Here is a 14,431-nt window from a genome sequence, read left to right as displayed (position 1 = left end):
GGAAGATCTCCAGAGGAGACGAGGTCAGTGCTAGTCCTGGAAATAATGGCTTGATGTTCAGTGATGGGGTCATGGTCCAGGAGGAGGTAAGAGGAAGTGTCTGAGAGTTGGCGCTCAGCCTGCGAGGTAAAGGTCAGTGTACCAGGCAACAACAGCACCACCCTTATCGGCTGGTTTGATAACAAAGTCAGGTTTGGACCTGAGAGAACGGAGTGCGGCAAGTTCAGAAGGAGACAGGTTAGAGTGGGTGAGAGGAGCAGAGAAATTGAGACAACCAATATCACACCAACAGTTCTCAATGAAAAGATCAAGGGCAGGTAAGAGGCCAGAGGGAGGGGTTCAGGTGGAGGGAGAGTACTGGAGGCGGGTAAAAGGATCTGTTGAACGGGAGGGAGGACTCCTGCCCAGAGAAGTGAGCACGGAGACGAAGGCGATGGAAGAAGAGTTCAGCATCATGCCGAGCCCGGAGATCATTGAGGTGAGGGCGTAAGGTATGAAACTGAGACCTTTGCTGAGTACTGAATGTTCAGCATCAGAGAGGAGAAGGTCAGGGGGTGTGGTGAATACACGGCCGGGGCTGGGATTAGAAGACAGGATGGGGTCAGAGGGACGGGAAGGGGTGGATGGTCCTGGATGGGCGTTGGTATCAGTGAGTTGTTGGAGCTTGCAATCCTTAGCACCTGAAAGAAAGAGGCAAAGTTTCTTGTTAAGGCGTCGGATGAGACAAAGAATAAAATGAAACTGGGGGCAAGGACAGCTTTGAGATAGGGTGAGTCGGTGCTGCTGGAGGGAGAGGTCGAGTGTGTTCATATGGCGGCACATGGCACAGAGTGTGGATCTCAGGATGGGATAAGAACAGCAGCCCGAGGAGCGTTGTATCTCCTGGAGATACCTGTAATCCTGGGGGGATTCAAAACATGAGGGGTGGAAATTCAGTTGGAATCCACGTGGGGTAAGTCGGAGACGGAGACAGTCACTGGGAAGGAAATATGGCTGTGAAAGCGAGTTTTAGGAAATACCTTGTCAAACACCAGGAGGGAAATGGAAAGCAATGAAGGTGAGCAGGGCAAAAGAGACAAGCGGAAATCCTGTCAGAGAGAAGAGCAGTTCTTCTTTAAGGTGGGCATTCCAGGAAGAGAAGTGGCAGTGAATTAAACCTTAAGATAAAAGCAAAATGCTGTGGATGCTGGAAATCTGAAACAAAAACAAAAAATGCTGGAAAAACTCAGTAGGTCTGCGGAGAGAGAGACAGAGATAATGTTTCGAGTCCATATGACTCTTCTTCAGATCTCCCTATGATCTTTGATCTTTTGTTTATGACACCTTTTGCCATCTCTCCTTTGCCTCCACTTATCACTGGCCTTCTATCCAGCTTCACCGGTTCCACCCCCCTTAATCAGTATATATTTCACCACATCTCAACCTCCCTTTAGATCTGAAGAAGAGTCAGGCGGACTCGAAACACTGTCCCTGTCTCTCTCTCCGCAGACCTGCTGAGTTTTTCCAGCATTTTTCGTTTTTGTTTCAGATTTCCAGCATCCGTAGTATTTTGCCTTTATTGTAGTTTTTAAAGCCGCAGTCTAACCTTAAAGCCATAGTCCAATAAAAAATAAAATTATGTTCTTTACATGCCTCCACCCTTAAAAAGATGGAAAATGCACTTCATCACAGGGTATGTGGTACATGGACAACGAGCACAAGAGTTACACTCAATCATCCACCCTTCCCCCTTATACAATCTTAAGTATTAACTGATTTCAGTGATTTACACCCAGGACAATGCATCCGCAATCACATCCGGCGGGGTTTTCCGCACCCGCCCGCCGCCGTGATTTTCCGGTCTCGCCGCACATCAATGGACTTCTGGCTGGGGAACCACCTCACCCACGGCGGATCCCACCGCGACAGGGCCAGAAACTCCCGGCCATTACCTTTACCGGCAATGTGAACAGTCTTTACATTGAATGGTTGAAACAATGGACTCCACGTAAACAGTCTCGCACTTTGAGTTTTAAACTTCTCAATGAACACCAGCGGATTATGGTCAGTGTAGGTTTGTTATCGTGTCGGACATAAACTTCAAAGTGTTGAAAAGACAACAACAATGCTACTGTTTCTTTTTTAACCGCAGAATACTTCCTCTGATGTTGATTTAGCTTCTTAGAAAAGTACCCCACCGGCTTCTCTATCCCTAATTTATCATCTTGTAATAGAACTGCACTTACCCCCAGTCACTAGCGTCAGCCACCATTTTAAAAGGTTTGGAAAAGTCAGGGGCAGCCAACATGGGTTCATTTATTAAGACTGCCTTCAGTTTTTCAAAGGCTGCATGGCATTCTGCTGTCCATACCACTTTTTCCTGTTTTCTTAACAAATTTGTTAGAGGTACAACTGTTGTGCTGAAATTAGACACAAATTTCCCATAAAACCCACACATTCCCAGAAACCTCATAATTTCTGGTTTGGTTTTAGGAATGGGAAATTCCATTAACATGTCCTCTTTTGCTGTTCTCGGCCACACCTGCCTTTGTCCTACAATGTGACCTAGGTTTGTTACCCTGGCTTTTGCAAATTTGCTTTTGGCCAGATTTATGACTAAGGCAGCTAATTGCAGTTGCTTAAACAGGTTTACTGGTTTATATGTTCTTCCCATGTGTTGCTATATATTACGATATTGCCTAAATAAACCACACAGTTAAGGTACTTCAGCTACGACTCGATTCATAAGTCTCTGGAATGTAGCTGGAGCGTCCTTAAACCCAGACGGCATGACTAGACATTGATATAATCCACTGGATGTAACAAAGGTGGATATTTCTTTAGCCCTTGATGTTAATGGCACTTGCCAGTCCCCCTTCAGTAGATCAATTTTTGAAAGAAATGAGACACTGCCAACCGCATTGATGCCATCCTCGAGCTGAGGAATCGGGTACGAATCTGTCATCGTTACTACATTCACTTTCCTGTAGTCTATACAAAATCTAGTGGATCTATCTGGCTTAGGAAACAACCTGTGCTCCAGCTGCTTTGGCTGGGCTTGATCAATTTATTTTCTAGCATATATTTGATCTCTGTTTTTAACTGAGCTCGTTTTTCTGGGTTCAACCAATACGAATGCTGTTTTATCGGCACTGAGTCTCCTACGTCCACATCATGTTTAGTTAACATGGTGCATCCAGGTGTGTCCTACAAATTTCCTTATGCTTCCTAAGTAACTTTATTAAATCTGCCCATGGCCCTTCCTCTAAATATGAGAACACGGTTTCTAACTGTCCCATTATTTACGTATTGGCTAGTCGAATTGTAGGTGGTTTGCTTTGTGCACCGTCTACGTCTCCTTCTACCTGACTTTTACTGCCTTTATCATCCTCCACTACTCCTACCACCTGGCACACTTGCTCTTTCTGATCATCTCCTCTGCGATGATACTGCTTCAACATGTTTATGTGACTTAACCATTTCTTCTTCCTACGCTCAGGAGTATCTATCAGATAAGTCACAGCACTCACCCTCCTTGTAGGGGCCACTGAATTTTGCTCTCAAGGGTTCACTCTGAAAAGGTTATAATACCAATACTTTGCTGCTTGGAACCTTCTAGTTGTAACATGTTTGTCTGCCCATGCTTTCATTTTGGCTTGGGAAATTTTTTAATGCTCTCATGCTAATTTACATACTCCTGTAAATCTTTCTAGAAAAATGGACATGTAATCCATATGGAGGATTCATCTTTCTGCTTTAGGGAATTTTCCTTAATCAATTTTAATGGGCCTCTTATTTCATGACCGTAGATCAATTCAAATGGACTAAATCCAGTAGATTCATTGGGAGAATCTCTGTTAGCAAATAGTAAGAAATCTAATCCTTTGACCCAATCCTTTGAGCATTCATGGCAATAGGTCTTAATCATAGTTTTGAGAGTCTGCTGATATCTCTAAAGCTCCCTGTGTCTGTGAATGATTAATGGTAGATTTTGGTTGTCTGATACCCAAACTGCTGATTATATCCTGGAAAATTTTAGACATGAAGTTAGAACCTTGGTCAGATTATATTTCAATCGGTAGGCCATAACAAGTTAAAAGCTGAGTTAACGTTTCCATTACCACCTTTGCTGTAATTGTCCTTAAAGGAATAACTTCTGGAAATCGGGTGGTCATATCCATGATTGTCAGGATATATTGATGTCTGGCTTTTGTTTTGGGTAATGGTCCTACACAATCTACTAATACCCGACCAAATGGTTCTTCAAAACCAGTACGGGTATTAAAGGTGCTGGTTTGATTACATGTTGAGGTTTAGCTCATACCTGGCATGTACGACACATTCTACAAAATTGCACTACGTCTTTATGAAGTCTTGACCAGGTGAAATGCCTGTTTATCGATGCTTGGGTTTATCGTATTCCTATATGTCCTGCCATGGGAATCTCGTGTGCTACTCGCAATATCTCCTTACAATATTTGGGCAGTACCACTTTCTGATGAACAACTGTCCTTTCCTCATCTACAGGTCTGTGAGGGTGTCTCCATTTCCTCAATAGAACTCTGTTTTTAAGGTAATAGCACTCCAGAACTCCTTCAGCCTCAACTTCAGTGTGAGTTGACTGTGCTAACTTTTTTAACTCTGGATCTACTTTCTGAGCCTCAATTAAGGAAGACATTCCTCCTTTGAATTATCCTCATCCTTAAGTAAAGTTTCAGCTACTCTAACATCTGCTCGTAGTATTATGTTGACCTCTGGTGTTGGACTTTGTTTAGCCATTGCCCTGGTCACCACACATGATGGAAAAATACCAGGAACCTGTTCTTGTAACTGCTCTGTCTCTTTAGCCTCTTTTGGACTTTCTGTGATTATGGGTGAAGCTATAACCTTCACTCCTGCCAAATCATTCTCCAGGAGTAGATCCGCTCCATCCACGGGTAATTTCTTAACCATTCTTACAACCACCGATCCAGACAACAAATCACACTCCAATTGTGCTTTGTACAGTGGAACCAGGATATACTCTTTACTTAGATAAAAGCAAAAAACTGCGGATGCTGGAAATCCAAAGCAAAAACAAAAATAAAAATACTTGGAAAAACTCAGTATACTCTTTATTTATCTCTTTTACCAACACTTTAGCTTCCATTGAAATCTCTGGAGGGAAAACAAAGTCCTTCTCCAGCAAAAGAATTTGAGTAGCTCCTGTGTCCCTTAATATAGTTATGGGTTTAGTTAAATCATTTGATGAAAAGAGGTTATCCTCCCTTTAGACAAAAACCCCTTTTATCTCTCATCTGCCTTATTCACTTCACCTGAATTCACAGCAGTTTTTACCTCCAGACCCTTATTTGTAGTTAAAGCTACACTTTGGTCCGTGGAATTTTCTTTTTGAGTTCCCATTTCGGACTCATTCTTATGAACTCCAATAAGTCCCATTGGCATCCCTCACAACTTCCAGCATTCTGAACGAATGTGTCCCACTTTATTACAGTGGTAATACTTCAGCCTTCAAGTTTCACCTCCACCTTCAGTACCTTCCTTCCTGATCTGGGGAGGAGATCTCAAAGTATTCCCAGCTATCCATTCTTTACCCTAGCTACTCATCTTCCTTTCACTCTCCCACTTTCTAATCTGTTCAAATTTATGGGGTGATGGAGAAAAAGGTCTGGTTTTATGGATCAGCTCATAATCGTCAGCCTGCTGCAACCCTTCGGTCTTCCACATGGGTTCTTATTACAGAAGGTAGGGAGTTTTTAAACTCTTCCAAGAGAATAATCTCTCTGAGAACTTCATAGGTAGTTTCAACTCCTAATGCTCGTATCCATCTGTCAAACAACTTTTTTAAGTCTTTCAAATTCAATATAAGTTTGTCCAGGCTGTTTCCTTAAATTTTGAAACTTGTCTAAATGCTTCAAGGACCAATTCGTATGCACTCAAAGGCCTTTTATACCACATCATAACCCCTAGAAACCTCCTCTGATAGTGAGGCATAAATTTCCTGTGCTCCACCTATCAATTTGCTCTGCATGGGCAATGTTCAGTTTTCCTTTGGTCAATTCATCTGTTTATCTATCTTCTCAAATGAAATAAAGAATGCTTCAACATCTCTTTCTTCAAAGTTTGGAAGAGCTTGTACAAATTTAAACATCTCCCCACTGGATTCTGATCTGGACATAAGTCCTTCCTCACCTCCTGGTGTCTCTTTTTAAACGGTCAGCATTCTAAGCTGAAATTCTCTGTCTCTCTCTTTTTTCCTTTCCTCCATTTCTAACCTTGCCATTTCTAATTCCCTTTGTAATGCCCTTTTTCTTTCTGCTGCCTCTAGTTCCAATTTATTTTATTTGCAACTGAATTTGAGCCCATTCCAATGAAACACCCCTTGGAAGACTTGGTGTCTCAGGTATTCCTTCCAATTTTAAATGATGTGCTACCTCTTCAATTATCTCTGCCTTCCTTGCTTTGGCAGGCAATCCTACAATTAATTTACTTGCCAATTCAATTAATCTGGCTTTTGGGATCCCTTGAAAAATCGTCAGGGACATCTCTTCCACTGCAGGAAGGTTTCAGCAGTTTCCAGTGCCATCTTATTTTGATAGTACAAACCTGGTGTTTCCTTTTAGACTTTATTACTTTTTAAATCTACACTCAAATTGTCGTTGTCTTTTGTTCCAAAATAACCTGGACTCGAGCCACCAAACCTTGTCACGACTCACTGGGGATATTGCGCTGTAATATCAAGCCCCACTGCTCTCCGAGCTGTGGCAAATGTAAGAAGTTGAATCAGACCACCAAATTGCCCCAGTTCTACCTAACTGTTTAAGTTAGGTTAAAGGAATACGAGCACCAGGTTTGCAAACTTAACAAGTAAATAACTGTTTACTAATCAAATTGTCTGTAACATGTGGCAAAAGAAAGAAATGTGAATGCTAACTTTTAACTCTACAACTTAAACTCTACCCCTTCTTAAACCCCTAAACACAAACACACACACCCATAAGACACACCAAATATAGATTTTAAGGGTGAGATAAAACAGTTCAATAGCACCAATCTGGAGTTCAGGATTAGATTGGTTAACTTTGATTACTTTCTTCCAAATTTCTTGCAGGTTATTGTGGCTGACACAAGGTGGTCTCCCAACACTTGCAGTCTGTGGTTCTCTGGTTGAAACTTGCTTTTAATGTCTCTACTGGTGATTTTTCCCCTTTTCCTCCTGACTGGGGTTTCTCAAAGAAAGTAGGATACAGTGATGTGAGGAATAGCCAGTTAGCTACTATGGCAGGATTACTGGATTCTTACAAAATACAGGAGAGAAAGTTTTCAGGTCTTTCCTCCTTTCAGGCTAGGAGTTGATCTACTGCACTATCCTCACACAGAATCTGGCCATTTGGTCAGGAGCCAATCGAAACACTATCGCAAGGCAGTTCCCTCTTAAGCCAGGTCTCCTTTCCCGCACCACTCTGTCCAACCTGGCACACAGTGTTCCAGGAGGCAGCAACATTGTAGATTTTCTTCTTCCTGCTCTAGTGAACATCTCTTTTAAACAGCAGCCATGGTAGTTTTTAAAGCCATAGTCTAATCTTAAAGTCATAGTCCAAGAAAAAAATAAAAATATGTTCTTTACACACAGATCATGTGATCTTACATCACAGGACTATTCTGAAAGGTACAGTCCAACATTTAACAAAACCATAATTAGTATATTCCTCCCCCTTTAACTTTGCTGTACATATTGCATTTACAGGTATGCTTATCTCATGACATTAAAATATTTACACAGGTCATGAAATTTATCAGGCTTAGCCTTGTTTTAAGGCAGCGCCTCGTCAGTAATTCTGCATCCTCTTTCTATATGTCTTCTTCTTTCTATCATAGAATTTAGTCTCGGCCTTCTTTTTGACTTCACTGTTGGCTGGATTCCTCTCAGATGCCATCTCATCTTGTCTTAGTTCAGTAGTTGAGCTACCCATGACTTCATTATCTACTCACATCTTGAAAAGTTCTATGACGCTTTCTTTCAAAGCCTCTTTTGCTTCATTCAGCTGATTCTTCAGCTCTTCTGTCTCTTTTTTGTATTTGTTGGCTACCCCCTGGAAACTTGAACATTGATGTGTCTTCTCTGCCAACTGGTTCTTCAGTTTGTTTGGAATGACGTTGAATTCTTCCTGTCTCTCTTCTTAATTTTTCAGGGGTACAAACTTTGACCTGATGGACCTTTGTAGTGCGTGAATATCTTTCAACAGGTTTTCCTTTTCTTTGCAAACTTCATTCATTTCATCTTGAATTCTGTAATTCAGTGGAGACTCCTTGGATTTCTTCTGCTGTTCTTCCATGTTGTTGTTTAAGATAGTCTTCATTTTTTGCTGAATGCTTACGCACTCCTTTTTCATCCTGTTGTGGTCCTTGAGCTCTCCAGGCTCTTTCTGAAGCACTTTACCTTGTTCCTTTTTCAACGCAGGAACTGTTCCAGCTTCCTTTTGAAATCTCACTGGCCTATCAAGGTTGATTTCCTTTAACCAATTTCGCCCTAGAAGGCTTGGTCCTCTGCCTCTCAATACTGTGCCAATTGGTTTCTATAATGGACAGTTACTCTGCTGATACCTTTTACTTGGATTTCTTCGCCTATGTATGTTTTCAACTTGGCAGATGTTTGTCCCAATTTTAATTAATGTTCACCGTTATTTATATATCTGGAAGAGTGTTCTCCAATTACAGTAGTGGAAGCCCCCTGTCTACTTCCATTTTCACTGGTTTACCATTCACTTGTACTGTAACAAATATTGGCTCTGTCTTCCCAAGTTTCATGTTAAACAATTAATAAATGTCAAAGTTTGTTGTTTCTGGCCCTTCTACACTACATACCCCATTGGACTTTGATTATTGACTGGAAGCCTGTTTAAATCTTGCTTGTAATGTTTCAACATGTGTCCACTTCTGTGACAAAAATAACACTCTATGTTTTTAAACTGTCAATCATTAGGAGTATGATTGTTTCCAGGTTGATAAAAATTAGTTTTCGAGTTTGCTGCTAAGCTGTTTCCTCTAAATTTTCAGTTAGCGGGGTCTGTTTCCCATTTTGCAGCGGAGTCCTGGCTTTCTGCATCACTTTCAGCTGACTGTTCCTGCCTAACTAGGGGAACGGCACCATTTTGCACCCCTTGAATCGCTTGTCAATCCCTTACAGGACTTTCCATCGCAAGTGCTATTTCTAATGCTTTCTTATAATCAAGATCCACTTCAGTCAGCAATCTTGGCTGAATTGTGTCTTCCTGCATGGCCCATATCAAATGACCCCTGAGCATGTCATTCAGGGTTTCACTGAAATTACAATATTCCGTTAATTGTTTTAATTTCACCACGTAGGTAGCAATGGTCTCTTCCAGGTCTCTATTCCGTGAATTGAACCTGAACCTCTGCATTGTGACTGAGGGCTTGGGTTGGAAGTGCCCCTTAATGAGGTCTACTAATTCACTGAAAGTCTTCAAATCTGGGGCACTGGGGGCTGTCAAACTTTGAATTAAACTGTAGATTTTGCTTCCACAAATACTCAGGAGAATCGCTCTCCTCTTTTCCTCCCCTGTAATTTCATTGGCTTGAAAGAAGAACGCAAGACATTCTATATATTAAGACCAGTGTCTGTTGCTGGTTCAAAGGGAAAAATTCTGCCAAACTGTGGCATCTCGGTTGAGTATATCTTCCTTTCTTTTTACTTACCTTAGATACTCACAATCGCTGGGTAAGGCACAGCACAGATCTGATTTACCCTCATCGCCAGTTTGTAATAGAGTTGATTTTCCAAGCAACTTTTCTTAGTGGCACACTTAACTTTTATTTACAAGACAGCAACAGCAACTACATGTGTGCCTCAAACTCTATAACTAAAGAAGAACTCTCCTCTAGAGAATGGGGAACCATGCTGCCAACTCATTGGTTTACATGGATCATGTGATCTTACAACACAGGATTATTCTTAAAACTACAACCCTACTTTTATCAGAACAATAATTACTACACTCAGCACTATAAGATAGGCCTTTAGCATATTCCTCATTACCATGCAACAACATGCAAGCAACTCAACAATACCCATGGCAGAGCAATTCACTTGCTTGGTGCTCCTACCACTCGATATCCTCTGCTTTCAAACCCACACACTCTAAGTTCTACCACCCTGAGATGGACAGAAACAACAATGTTGTAGGAACCAGCATCATTTCCAGCTCCCCCTCCAAGTCTTGGACATATATTGTCATTCCTTGATCTCTACTTGGTCAATATCCTGGAATTCCTAACAACATTGTGAGAACACCTTCACTGCCTCAAGGAGAAGGCCCACCATCTTCTCCTTGAGGCAGTAAGGAACATGCTCCAAAGGTGGCCTTGCCAGTACTGCCCACATCGTGAGAATATTTATTATTTAAAAAAATGAATGCAGTTTCATTCTGTGGCCCACCAATGTGTTTATATCTGTGCATTGATCTCAGATCAATTTAGAATCTGTTAAAAGAGATGTAATTGGAAGCAGCCAAGCCCAGGAGACTGACTTATAAGGGATGGAATAGGTAGAAGAGTGCTCAAGGAGCCTAAAATGTTGAGCCTCACAATGAATGATGTAGATAGTTTTAGGGCCTCATTTTCCTCTTGTTTATTTGTTTTGATGGAAAACATTATTTGCTTTAATCATATAAAATGGGTGCTATGCCAAGAGTAATCAATAATGGACTTTTATCTATTTTTACCACTCATCTTAAAATTAATTAAACAAAATGTTGTGTTATAGCTTTGTTAAAGACCATTGAGAAAAATGCAGCATTATAGAAAAAGGGATATAAACTAATACTAAGTACTGATCTTCTGCGCAGAACACGTCTTTGGTCAACTTAGTGATAAATGTTCATAGCACAGAGGATTTGCATCTTCACATGATGGGAGTATCAGCCAGTGTTGGGTATCTGTTGCTGCAAGACAAAGCAGCTCAAGAGGACAGAAAGCATAGAAAGTAAATGACTTGAAAATAATGCATGCCAGGCAGTGACTGAACAGGGATTCTGTGAAGAGGAAGGCTCAGGCTGAAAAGGGAATCTGTGACTAAGGTATGCCATAAAAATACACATCAAGGCACATTTTCTGGGGAGCATGCATGATGTTTTTATTCAGGGGCAACCAAATGTCAAACACCTCTTTGGATGAGAAGGAAGCATCAACCCCAAACTCCCCTTAATTATGGGGTAAAAAGTGGAATTAGAGTATTAGAGTAGAAAATACATACAAGTTGTAATGTGAACCAGATCCTTCAATTCAACAACACTTCAGATGCTTGGAACAATCAGGAGCAGTTCCACATTATCTATCAGGGAAAGTCAAAAAATTACAATAGTATGTTGCATGTTATACATTGATGAATGGAGGTCTCACCTTGAGCTAGGACAAACTGCAGCAGCAGTGGCTATAGAGGCTATGATGACAATAGCACACAGCAGTCACCAGCAGCAGACAAACCACTGCTGCCAAAGAGTGGACGAGATAGGGCCTCACTGCTTGGTTCTTTCAGTGCACTCTGCAACTGAGCATGTTTGTTTTTTATTGGACATATTTACAGTCATGGAGCTCCTATTGCTTTATCTGTTTAGAGTGTACCACATGCTTTTGATCATGTATGGATTTGTTCAATGTGCCATATGAATTCCTGTGTAAGTTTTGCAAATAGGCACTATTCTTAAGAGCATTCTAACTGAGTGATGACTGACCATTCAACCAACTGGTAAACCAACTGGGGTGGGGTGCAGAAGGCTTATTATTCATCCCCACATGTAAACATAATGTACTTACAACTAAACTATTGTTGTACTAATTATTGTTGTTATTGTTTACCTATAAATCTCTTTATATTGTTGTGGTGCCTGGTGTTGCTGAACAATAAATATTTGCTTCTTTGGCTCTGTTGACTTACATTGGAAGTGTTTCCATGAACTTTGAAATTTAAAATTTAATTTTAATTTGTGTTCAGAATGTTCTCATCTCTAAAAGCCTTCTGGAAAAATATGGGGCTGAAATCAGATGTAAACCTGGGCCAGGCAGGAGTGACAGATTCCCCTCCACTAAAGGGGATTAGTAAACTGGGTGGCTTTGTAGGACAATCTGACATCTTGTAACGCCTGTTCTTCAGGTGGCAGGCCATAAGTTACAGTTTAGGTTGTCTGTCAAAGATCATAACAAACACATAATGCAATATAATCAGACTATGTCTTAATGAATGTATTGTCACGGTAGAGAGGAAGAAAGAGGGAGAGAGGAAGGGGAGGGAGGAAGAGAGAGAGATGTGGAGGGAGGAAGGGTGAGAGGGAGGGAGAGAGACAGGAGGGGAGGAGGGAGGACAGACGAACCAGGGAAAGAGACAGAGAGACAAGAGGAGCAATTGACGTGAGAGGGGGATAGAGAAAAAGGAAGGAAAAGAGGGGTGGGGGAGGGAGAGGAAGAGAGGGGAGAGGTGGGGAGAGGAAGGTGGGAGGGAGGAAGGGAGAGATGGAAGGAGGGAGAGAGGGATGATGGGAGAGAGAGATAGAAATGGGAAAAACAGGAAGTAGAGATGGAGGGATGGGAGAGGAGATTGAGGGGAGAGGAGGGATGAGGAGGCAGAGGGATGGAGGAGAAGGGAGGGAAGGAAGCAAGAGGAAGGTGGGGAGAGAGGGAGGGAGCCAGATAGAGGGAGGGATGGAGTGGGAAAGGGAGGGAGAGAAAGATCAGGAGAGTGAGAGTCGGAGGAAGACAGAGGGAGGAGTGGAGAGAGAAAGAGAGGGAGAAAGTGAGGAGATGGAGAGGAAGGCAGGAAGGGAGGAGAGAAGAAAGGGGTGAGATAGGAGAGTGTGAATGATGGAGAGAGAGGGAGGCCAATGGGTGGAAGGAAGGGAGAGAGAACGAGTGAGAGGGAGGGAGGGGTAAACGGGTGGTAGTAGGAAAGGTGTGCGGGAGAGGGAAGTGAGTGGGAAGTGAAGGGGTACGGCGGGAGAGAAGGGATTGATGGAGAGCAAACGGATGGGAGGGAAGGGGTTAAATTGTGATCCAGGACCTCGCTGTATCTTCGATCCTTGCCTTTCCACTCAAAGCTATCAACGGACAGAGGTTTAGGCTGAGCGGTGCAGGGTCCCGACTGACAGCCTGTGACTTGCTAGTGGGGGAAACCCACCTTCTGCTTATAAAGTTAAAGGGGGGAAATAACTTGCCTGCTTTGCGCAGTTTCTTGTTTCTGAACACTGACACGATGACCAGTAAATTGCCCAGGATATCGACCACGATGGTGAAGATGAGGACGCTGGCCAGAGTGCTGATCACCCAAAGCCGCCTGTCAGGAAGTCTCTCTGCCTCCCCAATGGAGAGATTCTTCGCCAAAATCCTGTTCCCATTCATCGCAGGTCACATCATATTCGGGGAATCGCTGACACAAATGTCAATATAGAAAACTAATGGGGTTTTTGTTTCCGGGCACTCCGGCAACAGGTGAAACTTGAGCAGTTGGGGGAGGATCCGCTGTCAGAAAGAAGCTTTTTCACACATCAGCTTGTGCCCATCTCCTGGTCCTCCACGCTTCGCCCAAGTCCTCTCCTCTCCGCTGACTTTAACACGTCTCCCTTCCGAATCCTCTTTACCGTGCGCTGTCAGGATCGTGTGGTTCCGAATCAACTCCCGAACTGCGATTATATAACGAAAATTCCTAATAATCCGACTGGGCTGGGAACAGAAATAGGCGTTTAACTTCTGTGCCACCAGGGGAGAGAAGCAGCAGCCAAAGTGGAGTGCAGAAAATGTACACTGAAGCTCAACAGCTGTACACACAGATACACACATGTACACATACACATAGATATGTGTGTATGTAAGTGATTTAAGTGTGTGTGTGTGTGTGTGTGTGCATGTATCTGAGATGATCCATAAAATCTACCTTTTGATCAAACTTTCGGCCATCTGTTCTAATATCTCCTTGTCCTGCCCGGGTTCAAGTTTTGTTTGACCTTTATCCATGCTTCTGTTGCATCTTGACTATTCTAAGACAGCCCTGACCGCGATCCCTCATTCTATCCTCCATAAATTTGAGGTCATCCATAGCTCTGCTGCTCTTATCCTTACTCACACTAAGCCTCATTCACCCCATGGGCCAAATGATGAAATGACTCTTTGACATTCATCAGCCCTGTGCTCGCTGACCTACATTGGCTCCCAGTTCATTAATGCCTTGATTTAAAACTTCTCATCCTTGTTTTTAAATCCACTCATTGCCTCATCCCTCCCCATCTCTCTAATCTCCTCCAGCCACAATCCTCCAATATCACTACACTTACCCAATACTAGCCTCTTGGGCACTTTGATTTTAATTGCTCCACTATTGGCAGCCATGTCTTCAACTGCCTGAACCGTAAGTTCTGGAATTCCTTCCATAAACCTCACTGCCTCTCTA

General features: G+C 42.5%; 1 protein-coding gene across 1 annotated transcript in view; it reads right to left on the bottom strand.

The window, feature by feature from the left end:
• mtnr1al (melatonin receptor type 1A like) overlaps nt 1-13,386 on the bottom strand; it is a 51,973-nt gene extending 38,587 nt beyond the window's left edge. The window contains exon 1 of the mRNA XM_078549758.1: nt 13,203-13,386. Within this exon, the coding sequence (XP_078405884.1) occupies nt 13,203-13,386 (184 nt within the window). The remainder of the gene's footprint in view (nt 1-13,202) is intronic.
• Between the last annotated feature and the right edge of the window lie 1,045 nt (nt 13,387-14,431).

Source organism: Cetorhinus maximus, chromosome 10 (assembly GCF_964194155.1).
Source record: "Cetorhinus maximus chromosome 10, sCetMax3.hap1.1, whole genome shotgun sequence".
Lineage (NCBI taxonomy): Eukaryota > Metazoa > Chordata > Chondrichthyes > Lamniformes > Cetorhinidae > Cetorhinus > Cetorhinus maximus.
The sequence above is the reverse complement of the archived record's forward strand: the minus strand, read 5'-3'. Positions and strand labels throughout refer to the sequence as shown.